We start from the raw sequence: 20,314 nt of genomic DNA on the forward strand, positions 1-20,314 counted from the left end.
TACAGAAGAGAGACATAAATACCAACAGAGCCATGCAGCCAGCCTGCTACTGTGCAAATCCCCTCCTCTTTACTGTGAGGCCATGTGGCCTCCATGAACAGTCCCCGCCTTAAATTGCTCATTCAGAAACACATAACTCCCCTGCCCCTCCTCTCTCGCTCTTTCCCTCTGTCTCTCTCCCTCATTGCCATAGCTACAAACACGGCTCCCTCAAACCTTCCCTCTCATGGGCTCACACATGGCCAGAGCTGGAAAGAGCACTTGTCCCGGAGAGACTGGGGGATCTTGACTTTATTTTCTTCAAAAGGCACCAGATAAATCCTAACTAGGGATAAATGGAAGCATAACCACAGACTAAAGACAAGAAGCGACCTTCCTCAGGTACTCTTAACCAATCCCTTTCCCTTCAGGTCACAAGCAGGATTTTCTGTCTTAGGCTACTTGCATGTGTCCTTGTTACCCACGACTTTGGTTTAAGTTCTTGAACAGGAAACAAAAGCTTTCCTAACAGTTCAGAGACAGCTGGGCTTTTGCAGTTGCACTTGTGCTTTCCGCCTGTTGCTGTATTATGTAGGCCAAAGGTTACTGGCTGTGCTACCGGGAGAGCCGCTATTTCCCTTTTTTTGTGTGACACATCAGTTTGCTCTGTGATTATTGCTGCCGAACGCTCACATTTAAAACACATAAGAAATACATGTGTCTTGTGCAAATATTTTAACAATTAGTATTTGTCATACTTGTCATAGGTTGTAGAAAGTACTCTTCACAAATATACTGTTTATACATACACATACATACATACAAACGTATGTATGTATGGAACAAAATGCTGGACAATAGGTAGGCCGAAATAGAAAAAGATCCCTCTGAGCAACTGTTGAATAAGAATAGAATAGATCACCAGTTATTAATCAAATTAATTGGAAGCTTAGCATCAAAAAGTGCAGATTTAAATAGGAATAAGTTCCTGTTTCAAGTGCACACACATGCCTGTAAAAAGACGCATTAGAAAACGGAGGGTGGTTAGGGGGGAACAGTATTCTCCCTTGGCATGTAACACTGTGGTGACTTCTAAACACAAGTTTTATTCAGGTAATTCTTCTTCTTTTTGGCCAAAACTACAAAAAAATGAAATAATACATTTAGTGTCTGAATTCTACTTTTTTGTCTCTAAAATAGTCATCATTGAAGGAGAAAAAAAACATCAACATCCTAGGTGTGTCCAAACTTTTGACTGTTACTGTATGTACACAAAGTCGCCCCAGTGCAGAGTGAATAACAATGTGTCTGCTTATGATAAGTATTATGGTTTCTAGAGATTAGTCCAACGACTAATTGTTAACTTCTTAGAACCGAGCCCTCCCTGCTGCACATATGCCCTGCACCGTGCAGCCCTGAATACAAAACACAAAGCAGTCACTTTAGTTAACAACAGCCTTTCTAAAGCAACTCTTCAAACATAATAGTGATTTAGGGTCTGTTTTTGCCATCTGTCAGTTTTTTTTGTTACTTTTTGGTAGAGTTAGAGTTGGTCAAAAGACAAGTTTTGATTAGCTTTTAATTATTAGAAAGCTGTTTAAATTTGTCCATGGACAATATATTACAAACCTGTCCAACAGCCATTATCAACAATAAGGCTCATTTTTTATTCCATCAGACTTAACGGTGCACGGTGGTGTAGTGGCTAGAACTGTCACCTTAGAGCAAGAGGGGCCAGGGTTCAATCCCTGGACAGTGTGTACCTTCACCTGATGTCCAAAATCCCCTTATAGAGGATAGGTGGTTTGGATAATGGAATGTCCTCCCATGGCATGTCTGATTTAATAAGGGTTAATGTCTTGTATTTAAAAAGAAAAATATGTTTACGCTAATGAAAATAATGTAATGATTTTTTTAATCAGCGTCCTACAGCTTGCTATTTGTGCTTTAAATACGATATTTTCTGACCCAATATTAATGAATAAGAAACATTGTGAGGAAACAATGGCACTATTTAAAGGACATGAACTGAAAACATGACAGCTATGCGATATGCTATGGCTCAGTTAATTTTCAGAACAGTGGTACTGTCTTTTGCCTGTTTTCAACCTTTTACCAAGGCGATAAATTCCTCGAGGCTCACCATCCTTAGAGGGTCGTGGAGTTGAAATCCCACGACACTTCCTTTAATAAAGACACTGAGCACCTACAACCTCTGTGTATGTGTCATCATGGTTGTCGTGTTTATTGATACACATAAGATGTGAGACCAAACTGCTATTAATTGTAACTCGTTATTCCTCGGCTCTGCCTTGCTGTTCTTCGATACAGCCCCCGTCCCAGGTTGTCCTTCCCACCGGACTGCCCCCTGGGTCCTAAGTCCCACCGACTAATGTTTCTTATAAAGATCAATTAAGCATGTTTGAACATCAATGTATCAACTATCAACATATATTCATAACACATACCAATGATCAAGACGCTTGGCATTGAAATGTTATTCTTCTCTTCACGTTTGTTGCCTTACATCTGTGTGCTCCAGTATACTTTGGATCTAAGGTCTGAAGTTTCTCCCAATACCAGATTGCCCTATTTCTGAGAGCCGAGGACAGTGTGACCTGCGCGTTCTCGACCCAACTTGGTACATACTGACGGTTCACAGATTGAATTTGAACAAAAACACTTGTTTAGGTAACAAAACCCCTTCATTGGATTTAGGAAAAACATCATAGTTGGGCTTGAAATAAGTACTTAAACTAAGTAAAACATAAACAACGAAAAATAAGTGCTGAAAACACAAAACTGAACAACACTTTGAGAAAACTAACATTAAATGGTCTCTGTTTGTTTGACCTATCCGCCTGCCCTCCCTTTCATCCTCTGTCTTTGTATATACGCCATCACACACACAGATCATTTTCTCTGAGCGTCTAAAAACATCAGTGCGCCTCATACAGATGCTTCAGGATGCCTTGTGCGTCAGCATCAGACACCGAAGGCCGTGACAAAGTGTCAGTATTTGAAGCCCCAGAAAAGAGAATAGGCCGGGACAGCCTTTATATTCCTTGTGAAACGATTGAAGCACATTTGACCTCCTTCTCCCTATAGCACTGGTCTATTGTCTCACCTCAATAATGTGTATGATATAACCACGTCTGAAGTCAGTGTTTAAAGCCCCGTGGTGATGGTCAAACTTGTTGTGCACAAAGAGTATTTATTCATTTACACTTTGTGTATCGTTTAAAACTTTTAGCGAGCGCACTTGACTTATATATAGATGTTGTATATCTTATTGGAGGTCATTTTTCCTTTTTATTTCTATTCATACAATATTTGTTTGCTATATCTATATGTATCTGTACAGCTTTTTGACCTTATCCCTAGCTGTTACTTCTATTTCAAGGTTTTTTGAGAGTTAAATTCCTTGTATCTTCACACATATACAGTAATTGGATACTTGATACTTGGTCATAATTCTGCTCTAACAAAGCCATAACATGGTAGCGCACATATTTCCCTGTCCATTTGCTGCACTCCCACATTGAATCCAACACAGCAAAACAAAAGCAACATTGATGAAAAAACGTCCCTCATGCCAAGAGGCTACTGATCCTTTCTTGACGTAATACAGCAAGACTGCTGACATTGGGTGGATTATGAACATTAATAAACAGTGATTAAATCATGACCACATCACTGCTGTGGTTAGTGTGTATGTTGACATGGACAATTTGCGACTGCCAAATAAAATCCACAAATAATGTGAACAATTAATTTGAAAATGTAGTTTATGTCATCTTCTGAACATTGTAATTTTGTCACTGAATTCCACTGAAGTAATGTGTAAGCCATTAACCGTTCTCTTGTTTCAGTGCAATGGAGAAGTCTTATGGCTCAGATGTCAAGTGCATGCTGGATGGAGGCACAGCACATCCTGCACCCAACACGTTGGCCAGAGGACAATGGTCAAACAAAATTGAGTTCCTCTTGGCCGTTGCAGGACAAATCATAGGCCTGGGAAATGTGTGGAGGTTCCCTTACCTGTGCTACAAAAACGGAGGAGGTAAGTTTCATAATAGGAAAAACACTACTACTTTGTTCAAATGTATACATGCAGAATGTAAAAAGTAATGACAGTTGGGGTATGTAAAGGCCCTAAAACATAACCAATGTAAGTCTTAAAGCTACTAGGGGGCGAACGGGAGAACATGTTCGAACGCGTGTTCTGACACAAACAAATTCACTGTCCAATGTGCTTTGTCTCTTTCAATCCTTTTAACCCTTGCTCCGTGACACCGTAGCATAAAACTAGCAATGTCCAATAGCCTTCCATTACATTACTTGTTGGTTACAGCACAACACAGGATCACGTTGACACGACTACGATCAAAAACTGTTTGCTTCCGATCCACTCCTGTTCTCATTAGCAGGCACTTTCCTATCAGCCTTTTGCTGTCACTGTGCTACCCTGTGTTCAAATGTAGGAACTGCATGTCCCAATTCACACCGGCGATTCCCTCAAAGATAGACGAAAGCAACGAAACGACATTATGGCTTAAACAGGTTCCATGATGGCAACCAAAAACAAATATTGAATTAAGATTGTATTAATATTGTGTGTCTACATATTATCAGCCAAAGTTTCATGTCAGAACTACAATGTAAATATAACCTCCTAAGGCTAAACACACTTTTGGGTGACAAAAAATATGTGTCTTAATGAAACAAATAGAGATAGCAAATGGAGAGTGTGTTAAGAAACAGGCATATCCAGACTTTTGAACTGATGGACTAACAATGTTTAGCTTAGATATTATTAGAAATTGAATGTAACTTTTAGTAAGAGTTAGACTCTCTTGTGAACACTATATCTTAATGGTATTCTTGTGGCCTCGCCATAAGTCCTCAACCTGCTCAACAACTCATGTGGTGTAACTTTATGCTTTCTCAAGGGGTGTTCTTCATTCCTTACGTCCTCTTCCTCTTTACCTGCGGCATCCCTCTGTTTCTCCTGGAGACGTCACTCGGCCAATACACCAAACAGGGAAGTATTACCTGCTGGAGGCAAATTTGTCCCCTTTTTGAAGGTAAAGATGTAGAATCAATATTAGACTACTCATGTCAATACTGTATTATATTTTCTCAATTTCTCATAAGAAATATGTATTTCTTCTTCTTCATGAAAAGGTCATTTGTTTCGGGATATGCAACCTATAACATGCTGACTTTCTGCAAATTGTGCTGTGTGCTCACACTTTTGTAAAAGATCTTGCACAGATATGTGATGAAAGTGATGTCGTCCCCTGTGGAACAAGCAGAAACAGGGGTGATGGTCAAACAAATTCCACAGCTTGAAGATATAAATGAGGGCAAGTCTTGACATTAATAGTAACAACATTCCTTTCAAGAGATATCTCAGGAATAATACAACCTCAGCATCTTTTCTAAGAAACCCAACAAACTGGGTCAGATTTAGTGAACTATTAAAATGTAACGCAACGTATCTTTGAAATAGCTCAATTTGGTTAAATATTGCCTTGTGTGAGTTATTACATTGGGCAAAATGAGTTACAAAAATGGATGGCACATTTCTCATGTGCGCAATCAAGCTTACATATCTTTAGTAAATCTACAACAGTAAAAGTGTTCCGTACACTGTATTTACACTGCAATCTTGGGAAGTATCAACATTGTTGTGGGGTGGCTGTAGACGAGCGGCTAGTGCAACACACATAACCTCAAATTGCTGCTCTGTTTAATGCTTATAGGATAAATACAGTGGTCATATGTTATGTCTGCACCTGTATGTATAGGACAATGTTTTATTTGGGCAGCACGGTGGCTCAGTGGTTAGCACTGTCGCCTCACAGCAAGAAGGCTCTGGGTTCGAATCCCGGTCGTCCCGGTCGTTCCAGGTCCTTTCTGTGTGGAGTTTGCATGTTCTCCTCGTGTCTGTGTGGGTTTACTCCGGGTACTCCGGTTTCCCCCACCATCATAAAGACATGCACCGCAGCCTCACCCCGGTCGTATGGATGTGAATGAATGTTGGTGGTGGTCGGAGGGGCCGTAGGCGCTGATTGGCTGCCACGCTTCCGTCAGTCTGCCCCAGGGCAGCTGTGGCTACTGATGTAGCTTACCACCAACGGTATGACTGTGTGTGTGTGTGACCTCTGGACTCTGTAAAGTGACTTCGGGTGCCTTGAGAAGGGCGTTATAAAATTAATGATTATTATTATTATTATGTTGCATTGGTGTCCTTTACATAACATTATTATAATATGTTATAATATATGAAATACATAATTAGATGTGATAATTATATGTTTCTTACTGTTTTATTTCAAATATCTTTGTTTGTTTGTTTTTGTCAGGGATGGGTTATGGCAATCTTGTGGTTGTTTTGTACTCCAGTATCTATTACATCGTGATATTGGCCTGGGCGTTCGTGTATCTCTTCTCCTCTTTCAACTCTGAACTTCCCTGGGCAACTTGCAGAAACAACTGGAACACAGGTTTGTCTCAGGATACGATCTGGGTTAGGGTTAGGGATACAAACAAATAACAAGATCCATCTTCAGTTATTGATTTGTTGGGCTCATTTGAAAATTTGGAGTGCAAAAGCCAGCTGTTGGAAACTTTTTAAGTTTTGAGGTGCCAGGTTTTCTCTGCCTTGCTTCGTGTTCATTTCAAGTTACGTAACATACTAAAAGGCTCCACACACAATATTGTCCATTTCAAACATTTAACTGTGTGCTGGAGGCTTCAAGTTTCCACACAACCCATACACATCTTAAACAAAGATTTTAGGTGAACATAGAGGAATTTAAGAAACCGCAAAATGTTCTAAAATGGTATGTAATCCTTTTACTGTTGTCATTAATAGAACAGGTGCACCTGCATTGTACAGCTGAGCACTGACCCTCGTAGACTCAGAATAATGTGCTGCTGTCATCATGTGGATGCCTAGCTTACTGTAACACAACTACACAAATCATAAACACAACTATTCCCTCGAACCCCTCCTCTGGCTCCCTCTCCTTTCAGCATGACGACCTCACCCCCACAAAGCCAAGACTTACTCAAAGGATGCTCTAAAAGGTCCAAGATTCTAGCCATCTATCAATTCACCCACTCCCATCAAAGACTAACAGGAGGTTCAAGGACTTTGCATTAACTCAGTAATTAAGTTAATTACTTAGATTAATAGATTAGGCTCTTTGGAAATGTCCCCCATTCCATTTAGCAAGTTAAATAAGTATACAATTCCATCAAGGCTTTGACAAAGGCAGAATGATCAAAATGTGTGTAGTTGTCATTGAATGCATTGTTGAAAGCATTATGTGTGCCTTTGCAACAGAGACCTGTGTAGAGTTTGATCGAAGAGTTGGACATTTGAACTGGACTGCTGCTGAAAATGCCACGTCACCAGTGAGAGAGTTTTGGGAGTGAGTCTGAAAACTAAATCCAAATATGATACTGAGTTCTGAAAGTAATTTGACATTCATGAATGATAACACAAATTGTGATTTTCAGGAGAAGAGTTCTGAATCTATCAGGAAATATCCATGAGTTAGGCAGCATTCAATGGGAGCTGGCTCTGTGTCTTCTGCTGTCCTGGATCATCTGTTACTTTTGTATCTGGAAAGGAATAAAGTCCACAGGGAAGGTAGGACAAGGACTTTAGCATTCACTATGGTGTATTTAGCAACTCTTTAACTGTTAAATGGCAATGCTGTTGTAGGACAACATTCTCCTCTACTCTTCACAAACCCTGCAATCATATCACTTTGCCAGACACACTGCCGGAAACATGTATAACATTAAAAAACATGAGAGGGAAAAAGCTACCACACAGGATGTAAGTTTGAATTGCACTACCGCAATCATAATTAATTGTTCACGATTGAAACTGCTGTCAGGTGCCATGGATAATTGCTATCAGCCTTTGAGGCTTGGCTTTACGGATGACAGCTGGTCAAAATCTTAACAACTATTCAATTCAATTCAATTCAGTTTATTTTGTTCAGCCCATTATCACAAATTACAAGTTTGCCTCAGAGGGCTTTACAATGTGTACACATACAACATCCCTGTCCCAGGACCTCACATAGGATCAGGAAAAACTCCCAAGAAATAGAAAAAAACCTTTCAAAGGGAAAAAAGGGAAGAAAACTTCGGGAGAGCAAAAGCTCTACTGCATTACAGTTTTTCTCCATTGCTTTGGCTCAATTCTTGAAACAGAAATTACATTCTCAAAGCTCTTAGTGCATTTGGTAAAATAGCCTATATGGTTCAGCACAACGACATAGATCACCTTCAAAAGGTCATATCTCACCCAAAACAGTTAACTCAAGCTTCAAACCCAAATCATTTTCTCATAAAAATAGTCAGTGCCCCCAAAATGAAAACTTCCTTCTCGATTGCTGTGGCTTATCTCTCTCTTGAAAAAAAGGACATTCTCAAAGCTTTAAATACATTTGCCAAAATAACCTAGATGGTTTAGCAAAACACTATGGCACACCTGCAAAAGGCCATATCTCTCCCAAAACAGACAACTCATCAGTCAAAACTAATTCCTTTTCTCATACAAATAGTCAGTGCCCCCAAAATGAAAAGTCGCTTCGTCATTGTTTAAACACTGTGGGTCAAAATGTTTAGATGTTTTGTCAGTATGGCAATGGACCATAGAAATATCCCTCATGTGCACATTTCAATCTTGGCTTTGTCCTTTGACACTGAATGGTTACTGTAGTAGATGTTTTCTTTCCAGAATACTATGTGTATCAAACAGAACAAAGATTCATTCAAGAGGAGCCAACAAGGTTTCACATCACATCCTGTATTGCACTTATACTGCCATGGAAATTATTACAGTAATTGAAAAACAGAAACAGAAAATGTGTACAGCAAAAAATAGTGTCAAACAAAAAGCACATCAAAAATAAAATTAAGTATAGCCTACACTACTGTCACAAAACATACAGTAGGAAAGTAAAGCAAAGCTGGAGTTCAGAGCTGGAGTTCATCCTCACTCTCCTGCTCATCCTCGCGCTCACGTTTGTCTGGCCACAGATTTTCGTCAACATCGCATCTGATGTTCTCCCTTGCTAAGTTGCTATGCAACGGGGGAATAATTGCCGTGCATGCCGCAACCATCCCCTGCACTGATCTGCTGTGACATCGGCACAAGCAGCATCCATTGCCTGGAGAAGGGACCTCTGGTTTAGAGTCCGATGCTCATACACCCTCCACCACCACCACGCACTCTTGCTCCTCTTCCTCTTCTTCTTCCTCCTCTTCCTCGAACAGGCAGTTGCCCTTGTTCGTTTACCTGGCCAGGTGCTTCCATGTTCATACTGTAAACTGTACTGAACTTTGTCAAGCCCTAGATATTTGATGGAAGCATTTATACCCCTGGATAGCACCTGTCAGCTAACTAAAATTACTGTGTGATTGGTGATCGGATGTGAGAAACTCCCCCTTGATTAGTAAAGTTCTAGTTGCACCTGAAAATGAAGCCGATGATCCAAGAGATCCATATTTCAGAATATACCATGACATTTTTCATGGTATTGTGTGCCTGAACGATTTTGACAGTGGAGTGAACTATTGTGCAGGTGATGATGTACACAAGGACATTATGCCAAGATGTTTTGCAGAGAACAACGACTTGACTGAGAAGCAACAGTCAGTTTAGACCAGCAAGGTGTATTCAATTGGTAATTGGGCTAACTGAAGGCAATTGTACCTAACCGTTTGCACAGATGTGCTAAATCATTTGAAATGTGTGCAAGCTGTCGGCAATTGTACTTGTCATTTGCAATGAGTTTCTAAAACAATTGCAATTTGATTAAAGGAATGAGAAATTCAAATCTGTTGTGAACAAGTGCCCAGTGGTTTGGAGGTTTGCACGAGTTTTTTGAGAATGTCATTTCTGTTTCAAGAATTGAGCCAAAGCAATGGAGAAAAACTGTAAATATGGACAGATATTGATGACTCTGATGATCCTCCGACCTCTAGTGACGTTCACATTTGTGATTTGAGTGAAATAGCTCAACACCTATTGGATGGATTACTGTGGGATCTGGGGCAGATGTTGATTTCCCCCTCAAAATGAACTATCATCACTTCGGTGATTCCATAACATTTTTTATCTTCAATAAGATTTTTAGCATTTGGCTCAAAGCATGCTCAAAAAAGATATTCACTGCAAGGTAAATATCGTATCTGAACTTGACAGAACAGTGACACAGTCATCAAAGTCTACCATTTTCCCACATATTAACCCTCACTCTTCTACAGGTAGTTTACATTACCGCCACATTTCCATATCTGATGTTGATGGTGCTGCTGGTTCGTGGAGTCACGTTGCCAGGGGCCTTGGATGGGATCAAGTTCTATCTCTATCCAGATCCATCCCGCCTGTCTGATCCACAGGTATGAGCACACAATACTTCTGTTTGAGTGACATGTGACTCTCCTGAACTTACATCTACTTCAACCCTCATGTACCCACAGGTTATCCCCTTATCAACCAATGCATTTTGTTTGGAGAGTCACTGTTAACATTTTGAAAATGTCCAAAGACATAAAGCTGAACCAGAAATGTGTATACATGAGTTTGGTTTCATCATATAATAGCATTCAGTCACAAAAAATGTACCTTAACCCTCCTGTTACCTTTATATTTACTGACATATTTTACCCTCTGGGTCAATTTGACCCCAGCAATTAAAACCTTGTTTTCCAAGTTTAAGTATGAGGTACTTTATGTTTGTTTGTTGACTACCTAAATAGCCCTTTATATATATTAAAAAGTTGATATTTCTTATATGTTTGACACAGTGAAAAACAGCCTGGGGTCAAATTGACCCTAAGGTAACAGGAGGGTTAAATAATGTGCTGAAACAAACAAATGCCAAACGATGTAAAATCGTAAATTGGTCACACTTTAATAGAAAGTTAAGGGGAATTCAGACTTCAGGAGGTAAAAAAGATTGTTTACCATGCTGTAACTTCTTTTGCAGATGATTTATCCAGTGATGGCAAACATATTGACAGCAGTGTAAAACATCATCTGTAATAGGTGGTTCTGTCTAGGTGTACTGCAGAGCTGCAATACACAGTAATGTCATGTTTGACACGCTCACAGACTGGCTTAAACTGGCTTTTGAAAATATGATTGCCAGGGTAAAGAACAGTTCAAGCCAAACTGGCCAAGCATGGAAAAGTCTGATAGCTTGTATTACAAATTAGAGGAAGGGTCAAATATTCAGGGACATGATTTGTGTTTTCAGGGAAATGCAAATATAGATGTAGGGTGGTGTATCAAAATGTACAAGTAAAAGATAATTAAGGGGGTGTTTTTTTGTTTTGTTTTGGGGTATATATGTCTGTATATATGTATTCATGTGTATGTATGTGTGTATGCATGCATGTATGTATATGCATGTGTATATATTAGGGCTGTGAAACGATTAACATTTTTAATCGGATTAATCACAGGTTTTTGTGGATTAATCATGATTAATCACATATTACCGATATTCTCGGTATATTTTGTGAGAACATAGAGATTTATGACAAAAGACGGATATATACATTTATACATTCTTCTATACAATGGTGCTGGAACTCAGCAGTTATTTAGCAGTTTTCTTCCATATGGAACATTAATACATCTTCATCCTAAACAGAATGTTTAACCATCCTGTTACCTTTCGGGTCAATTTGACCCCATTCAATGTTTAATGTCGGTGTTCTTTGGGGTCAATTTGACCCCAGGCTGTTTTTCACTGTGTCAAACATATCAGAAATATCAACTTTTTTATTTATTTAAAGGGCTATTTAGGTAGTCAACAAACAAACATAAAGTACCTCACACTTAAACTTGGGAAGCAATATTAATTCTAATAATTTTCTGGAGGTTTTAATTGCTGGGGTCAAATTGACCCGAGGGTAAAATATGTTCGTAAATGTAAAGGTAACAGGAGGGTTAAACAGAGCATTTTCTCTTGTTTGTCAACCATTAACTCCACCATGATACAATCTAAAGGTGGACAGATTGACAACTGACTTTTTTTGCTCGGTCCCGATGCGCGACGGAGCTCTGTGGCGCGCGGACGGAGATCGATAAGTGTTAACGCAACGCGAAGAGACAGAAATGACATGCTGCTGTGGAGATACGATCAACAACAGACGTTTAGTTTAATAAAAGAACAAAGACGTGCTCTAGAGAACATGTCAGGGGGCGGGCCAATCTTTTTAATGTCATGCGATCTACCAACACTACGCCGCGATCGACTGGCAGGTCGCGATCGACGTGTTGAGACCCCTGATCTACAGGAAGTAAAAGTCGTAACAAGGTTTCCGGAGGTGAACCTGCGGAAGGATCATTACCGATGAACAGACCGTCTGCATGAGAGCGGACAGAGTTCAGGTTGAAGTGGTGTATTGGAAGCTCATTTTGCAAGTGACTTTTTTTTCGTCCCGACGACCAACAACAGACGGATTGGAAGCTCATTCTGCGCATGCGTTAAATGCGATTTTAAAAAAAAACTAGTTAAACCTGCAATTGAATTAACTGAGTTAACGCGTTATTTTTCACAGCACTAGTATATATATATATTAGTGCTGTGAAAAATAACGCGTTAACGCATTATGATTAAATTACAGGATTAATTAGTTGTTGTTTTTAACGCATTTAACGCATGCGCAGAATGAGCTTCCAATAGGTCTGTTGTTGGTCGTCTCTAACCAGCAGCATGTCATTTCTGTCTCTACGTGTCGCGCGCCGCAGAGCTCCGATGCCGGCGTGTGCGCGCACATCGGGACGAAAAGAAGTCACAAGCACCCCCCCCATTTATTTTTATTTTATGTTTGACATATTTAACTTCGCATTGAAAATGCGGAAGGTTATGTTTTGATCGCCGTGTATTTATTTATTTATTACCTTCGCATTGAAAATGCCGGAAGGTTATGTTTTGATCGCCGTGTATTTATTTATTTATTTATTTGTATGCGTGTTATTCGCAAAACTCAAAAAGTATTGAACCGAATCACATGAAATTTGGTGGGATGATTGTTTATTATCCGGGGACCAGTTGATTAGATTTTGGGATCGATCGGGTCAAAGGTCAAGGTCAAAGGTCATGAACAGGTCAAATCTTCTTGAATCACATGGAATTTGGTGGGATGATTGGTTATTATCCGGGGACCATTTGATTAGATTTTGGGATCAATCGGGTCAAAGGTCAAGGTCAAGGTCATGGAAAGGTCCCAAACAATATTTTACCATAGCACGATACATTTTTGTCCAATTGGCATGCAACTAATGCCAAAATGTTCATAATTCAATGCCCAATCTTGTGATATGCGAAGGTATGCGCTCTACCGAGTGCCCGTTCTAGTTTATTCATTTGTATGCGTGTTATTCGCAAAACTCAAAAAGTATTGAACCGAATCGCATGAAATTTGGTGGGATGATTGTTTATTATCCGGGGACCAGTTGATTAGATTTTGGGATAGATCGGGTCAAAGTTCAAGGTCAAAGGTCATGAATAGGTCAAAATCTTCTTGAATCGCATGAAATTTGGTGGGATGATTGGTTATTATCCGGGGACCATTTGATTAGATTTTGGGATCAATCGGGTCAAAGGTCAAGGTCAAGGTCATGGAAAGGTCAACATCTTTTTTTTACCATAGCACGATACATTTGTGTCCAATTGGCATGCAACTAATGCCAAAATGTTCATAATTCAATGCCCAATCTTGTGATATGCGAAGGTATGCGCTCTACCGAGTGCCCATTCTAGTTGTATGTGTTTTATGTATATGTCTAAATGAACAAAAAAATGTAAGTGACAAAAAATGTTGACGTAATGTATTGGAGATAAAAAAAAGAAATTTCCTTTATTGTCTTGCAGGTGTGGATGGACGCTGGCACACAAGTATTTTATTCCTATGCTATTTGCATTGGCTGTCTAACTGCACTCGGCAGTTACAACAAGTACAACAACAACTGTTACAAGTAAGTTTGATTCAATATTTATATTGTGTTTTAGAGTTTGATCACAGCAACAAACGCAAAAAGAACTAGAATGGGCACTCGGTAGAGCGCATACCTTCGCATATCACAAGATTGGGCATTGAATTATGAACATTTTGGCATTAGTTGCATGCCAATTGGACAAAAATGTATCGTGCTATGGTAAAAAAAGAGTTTGACCTTTCCATGACCTTGACCTTTGACCCGATTGATCCCAAAATCTAATCAAATGGTCCCCGGATAATAACCAATCATCCCACCAAATTTCATGCGATTCAAGAACATTTTGACCTGTTCATGACCTTTGACCCGATCGATCCCAAAATCTAATCAACTGGTCCCCGGATAATAAACAATCATCCCACCAAATTTCATGCGATTCGGTTCAATACTTTTTGAGTTCTGCGAAAGATTTTGACCTGTTCATGACCTTTGATCTTTGACCTTTGACCAGATCGATCCCAAAATCTCATCAACTGGTCCCCGGATAATAAACAATCATCCCACCAAATTTCATGCGATTCGGTTCAATACTTTTTGAGTTTTGCGAATAACACGCATACAAATAAATAAATAAATAAATAAATAAATACACGGCGATCAAAACATAACCTTCCGGCATTTTCAATGCGAAGGTAAAGAACACAACTAACAGCGAGCTGCAGCTTCATGAGGCCAAGTCTCTTTTCAAGCACAACAGCCGCTGAAGATATACAACAGATTTTGAACCTCTTCAATGCCCATTCTAGGCTAAACAAATTTGGAGTAGCTTATACTAGGAATACCACATCACTCTAAAGTATAGTTTACTCACAAAGTATTTCTAGTGTATTCAGGAGTCTTATATATGAAGCCTTCTTTGGGCTTTTTAGGATATGAGTCCCAACAATGGAAAGAACAATGGAAAGGTTTTATAGATAAAGGAGTATAACATATATTTGTGTCTTCTTTGTTTCTAGGGACTGTGTGTACTTGTGCCTTCTGAACAGTGGGACCAGTTTTGTTGCAGGCTTTGCCATTTTCTCTGCACTTGGATTTATGGCATATGAGCAGAACACAGACATCTCAAAAGTGGCAGAGTCTGGTAAGAATATAGATATTGTTATTAAAAACTAAATTAAGGGATTAACGGGCATTGTACTTTTAAGCAATAGCACAAAATGAATTTAATGACATACAAGTGAGTAATTTTGACTCAATAGCATAAAAAATGCACAATATTTGATTTTGACTATCTCATTTTGACTGCAGGTCCCGGCTTGGCGTTCATCGCCTATCCTCGAGCAGTCGCCATGATGCCTTTTCCCCAGGTCTGGGCGATATTCTTCTTCGTTATGATCATCCTGCTGGGACTAGACAGTGAGGTAAGCTGACTCTTCTTTAGCACTGAGAGAATCAAAAACAGCAGTTTTATTTCTGAGGATAATATATTTTAAATGATGATAAACATTATGAAACGCAGATTTTCGGTTCACAATGACCAGGATAAAAGATGCTCTATGCATACATTGCATAACAGTCTTTATGAACATGTGGGAGTTTTGGCTTTATCATGTTTGGGCCTTGGTTGGAGGTCTTTGGGTGTTTCACAAGAAATCAATGTATTCTAGATGTGTGTATGTGTGTTGGTCTTTTTTGTGTATCTGTTTGTACATAGCCAATAGATGTACACCGCTGTGAGAACATACCATTCTTATCATTGCTGCCACTGCGACTCAACCCCAGTTAAGTGGCAGACAATGGATGGACAGATCCAGAAATGACTAATTTTACCTTTTTTTTTATCCCTTGATTTTTGTTGTTACTTTGTGTCTCTTGATTCAGATCCGGATGCATAATACACATTTCTTATCTTAAACTTTAGAATAAGTAACTATATGAAAGGATTCTGCAGAGGTATTCATTTTATGAATATATAATACTTACTAAATTATTATTAAATTATCTCTGCAATGTTTAGATGTTTGTGTGCAGCATTTGTGGAGTTGTGTAACTGGGACTGTGTTTCAGTTTGTAGGTCTGGAAGCCATCGTTACATCAATTTATGACACAAATCCTGCCTTCTTCCACGTTGGACATCGACGTAAACTTCTTCTACTTGCTATCAGTGTTGTCAGCTTCTTCATTGGACTTGTGATGGTTACAGATGTAAGACAATATTGAATTGTCACTTCACTACTTTTACAATAACCTTGTTTTCTTTTGTTAAAAGAACACAACAGCTAACTGTTGTCTCACACACAGGGTGGCCTGTACATCTTCCAGTTGTTTGACTACTATGCCTGTAGTGGGATGACTCTACTTCTCTTTGCCATACTGCAGTCTGTTTGTATTGGATGGATATATGGTGAGTTAATAAACAATAAGAATGTGCATGGTTTCTTCACTGTGAGGTTGAATTACCTCACCACAGCTTTTGCAATTTACTTTCAGGTGCAGACCGGTTTTATGATAACATAGAGGATATGATTGGATACAAGCCTTTCCCCCTAATTAAGTATTGTTTGAAATACGTCACACCAGTAGTATGCATGGTGAGTTGCAGAAGAAGTTCTCTCAGTCAATTGATGTGTCTCTTTGCTCAGTCTCACCCCGCAAATGCATACTGGCTAATCATAGCATTGGCCAGCTTCTTTTTTAAAGGTTCTCTAGAAAAAGAGCAAACAACTATTTAAAATGTAAATATATAGTGGAGTAATGTTCACCTCAGCAGAGAATAAAATTGCCCTCCCTTTGTTTGTGTTGTAATCTAAGTTTTGCCATTCTTTGTAGTCATAGCAGGGCAGACTTTTTGGCATGTTAGTTCATGTCAGTGCATGTTAGTGCATGTCAGTGCATGTCAGTGCATGTTAGTGCATGCTCTTCACTGCCTTCACACTGTGGTTCCAGCTGATAATATGGTACTGACTGCGGATGGTGTCGCGGAAGCGTAGCACCCACCATCTGATTTCCCCTCAGTTAGTTAGTTTTCCCAAGTTACTGATATGAATTACATTTTTTTTTTTTTGTTAAATTTAGAAATTCCACCTGTACTGTATTGTAGCTAGGGTTGATTTGTAGTACATTTCTGAAATGTTGTACATTGTCCAACCAATAATTTAACTGCTTTTTCTGTGACTATTTTCAGGGAACGTTTATTTTCTCCTTGGTCAAATTCACTCCTCTGAAGTTCAACAACACAATCGAGTACCCGTGGTGGGGTTATGCTCTTGGTTGTTGGTTCACTCTCTCCTCTACACTCACTGTTCCCATAGTTATGTTGTACAATGTGATCACCACTCCCGGTACACTGCGACAGGTAAGCTGTTATCTAAATGGGTCAACACGTCTCAAGCTACAGTTGCACTAAAAAAATGCAAATATGGTTTATTGGCAAAATGTACAAATGTTCAGCTGTGTTCAATAAACAAGGACAATTTAAAAAGCTCAACACAACTAATGTGGTTTCTCCAAATTCAAAACATAATGCCACTTTTAATCTACTGCAATCTTTTAAATTATTCAACCCCCTAATTAAATTAGAAGTTAGCTCAAGCACACCTGATGCAACCAAGGGCCTCATTAGTTGAATCAGGTGTGCTTAAGAGAGAACACATCGAATACCTGGAATGGCAGCGATGTTTGATAGTATATTCAAAATATCGGTCAGATAATTGTCCAAAAAGTTAAGAAAAGAGATCATTGACTTGCACAAAACAAGGAAGGGTTGTTGACGAATGTTCCGAGAGATGACATTGGAAGCATAGTTCACAAGTTAAAAGTTAAAGGAACACTGGCTCCACGGCAGTGGCTGAAAGAGGAAGCTGCTACTGCTGGCTGCCACCAAATTTCTGAGGAGGCAGGTGTCCAAAAACCCTCGAGTGACTGCCAAAGACCTGCAGCGAGACTTGGTGTCAGGGCGCACTGAGGTTTCAGTTCCCACAGTGAGGCACATACGAAACGCTGCAGGTCTCCATGCCCGAAATACAAGACGTACACCACTACTGACTGAAAAGCATCATAAAAGTGGGCTCTAATAAGCTCAAAATATGGCTGTGCATCATGTTTGCATCAGGTCATAACAGCAAAAGGGTGATCTACTATGTGCTCACAATAATTTTCATGAAGAGGTTGAATAATTTTGAGACTGCAGTAGTCATTAAAAGTGGCATGTTGTGTTGAATTTGGAGAAACCACTCATACGGTTCGTTGTGTTGAGCTTGTCCTTGTTTGAGTTGTTTATTAAAAACAGCTGAAATTTGGTACATTTTGCCAATTTGCAATGGGGGTTGAATCATTTTGAATTCAACTGTATGCGATTGTGGGTTTTATGATTTTTATTAAAACGTATATTCTTTTTTGTTAGAGGATCTCCATCTTGTGCACTCCAGCTGAAGATCTTCCTTTGATCAAAAAGGACAAGATGAGATTTGAACTGCTCGGCTTGACCTCACCTCCTGACAGCGAGGTGATCTAGTGACCACAACAAACTGGAGCAGATTCACATTTTCTCAACACCATGAGTCAATTTTGTTTTACCTCTGACACAAAGTGATGTATATGTATTGCTGTCATACACATGTCATGCTCTTCATTCCGCAAACGACTGAAGCTATCTCAGATGTTACTTAAATGGTCATCGCTGATGGCACTGACCACCAGCAGGGCTGCAACTTCTGATGACTTTCATTATCACTTGATCTAATGATTGCTAATCCATGATTTGATTCATTTTAATACCTTCAAATTACAATAAATAGTGATAAATGCACATCACAATTTCCCAGAGCCATGAATTCCGATGGGCTAAATACAATAAATTATAATATAAAATGTATAGAAAACAGCAAATTCTCAAACATTGGTGATTGATTTTTAAACAAAATTAAATAAATGTATTTAACTCTTAGATTAGTTGTTTCAGCTCTATTAGCAAGTAAAAGTGATCAATCATGGATGAGCAGCCACACTCAAATTAATATTGATATTTTAAATGGTTATTTATGTAAAGAAAATGTACTGCCAATATTGTTTTGTTTTATTGAATCAGGTTGTATAACTATGGAAACTGGGTTGTCATAGTTATACAACCTGGTATAAACACTTGCCAAAATAGCCACACAGATTGAACACTTTAGTCACTTTTAGATCACTGTACATTTTATTTTAAACTGAATATAACTAAAACACTGACATGAAAGAGGAAAGGTTATCCAGCAATAAGGGTGGGATTCAACCCTTGGACACTGCCTGCACCTAAGCCCAACATTAAAGTGTTTCTGACCTGTGCCAAGTACCGCTTAACTACTTAAAATGTGCATAATGCTCACATGGATATAAGAGAAAGTACCCCATGTCCGTTTGTGTTTAGTGTTCAAATAAACATCAGCGAGTTGAATTATGGTTATTACATCCATCACCATAATTCAACACACAGATGTCTGGTTTAGTTTTTTGCAACACCGAGCAAACATGTTGGTTGCATCAGTTAAAATCACAAGGGTTAATTTTTAACAGAGTTATATTTGTTACCAAAGGCTCAACTCTAAGCTTGTTTATTATAGTTTGTATACAAAAGGTGCAGGTTCATATAGTAATTTTTTATAAAAAGTACTTTTGTATCATATCTCATTGACATTTGTGGCAGTATTTCTTTATGTAGCACGTACAGTAAATGATCAATCAATAATAATATACTGTATATATATATATATTTTTTTTAAGAAGATCTTTTCAAAAGATATCTGGGGCACAAATCCAATGAATTCCAACCCTTTGTCAAAAAAAACGTAATGAAGTTTTGGTGTATAGATAGAGCTGATGAATTCATGTTTAAATTGAGAATGTCACATTATATATTACCTATTGTTATCAATAAACACATTATGATCAATTAGTTTTCTAATATTGTATCAATGAAAATGTTTATGTGATTGAAATAATCATAGGACTGCTATATAACATGTTCAAATTCATGGTTTAAATCTTATTAACCAATGTGCCATTTTAAAGTATTATACGAGAATGAAGACATCCGGTATTAATGTGATAAAGAATTGATAGGCCACTTGAGCGGTGAGATAAATAAAATAAAGGTTATAGTAATGCAAGTAAAACACAATTTATATCAAAACCTATTCAACACATAGGAGAAGCTAAAAAGCTACAGAAGGGCTTTTTCATGCACATTTTCTGGTTTTGTAAAGATGTAACTCTTTTTTGGAAAATGGTATGCTTCTTTTTTTACAAACATTCTGGAAAATGTAGCTCCATGCACCCCTACTGTGCTGCTTCTAAATTACTTTTCCG

The 20,314-nt window shown here is 38.7% G+C and overlaps 1 protein-coding gene across 1 annotated transcript; it reads left to right on the top strand.

Moving 5' to 3' along the window:
- The first annotated feature begins 206 nt into the window (after positions 1-206).
- On the top strand, positions 207-19,898 carry LOC130208075 (sodium- and chloride-dependent GABA transporter 2-like). The gene is made up of 15 exons (XM_056436986.1): positions 207-381; positions 3,852-4,042; positions 4,932-5,066; positions 6,351-6,491; positions 7,337-7,424; positions 7,513-7,645; positions 10,282-10,416; positions 13,905-14,008; positions 14,986-15,110; positions 15,278-15,390; positions 16,037-16,174; positions 16,271-16,373; positions 16,460-16,560; positions 17,154-17,324; positions 18,372-19,898. Exons 2-15 carry the CDS (start codon positions 3,856-3,858, stop codon positions 18,480-18,482), a joined length of 1,785 nt encoding a protein of 594 aa, XP_056292961.1. The 5' UTR covers positions 207-381; positions 3,852-3,855; the 3' UTR covers positions 18,483-19,898.
- Positions 19,899-20,314: the final 416 nt, after the last annotated feature.

The sequence above is a fragment of the Pseudoliparis swirei genome, chromosome 18, assembly GCF_029220125.1.
Source record: "Pseudoliparis swirei isolate HS2019 ecotype Mariana Trench chromosome 18, NWPU_hadal_v1, whole genome shotgun sequence".
NCBI lineage: Eukaryota > Metazoa > Chordata > Actinopteri > Perciformes > Liparidae > Pseudoliparis > Pseudoliparis swirei.

Excerpts from the sequence above, each read along its gene's own strand:
- LOC130208075 (XM_056436986.1), top strand. The coding sequence starts at position 3,856 with ATGGAGAAGTCTTATGGCTCAGATGTCAAGTGCATGCTGGATGGAGGC. Across the intron at positions 7,646-10,281 it reads GAATAAAGTCCACAGGGAAG|GTAGTTTACATTACCGCCAC; the intron begins GTAGGACAAGGA and ends ACTCTTCTACAG. Across the intron at positions 16,374-16,459 it reads TTGTATTGGATGGATATATG|GTGCAGACCGGTTTTATGAT; the intron begins GTGAGTTAATAA and ends ATTTACTTTCAG.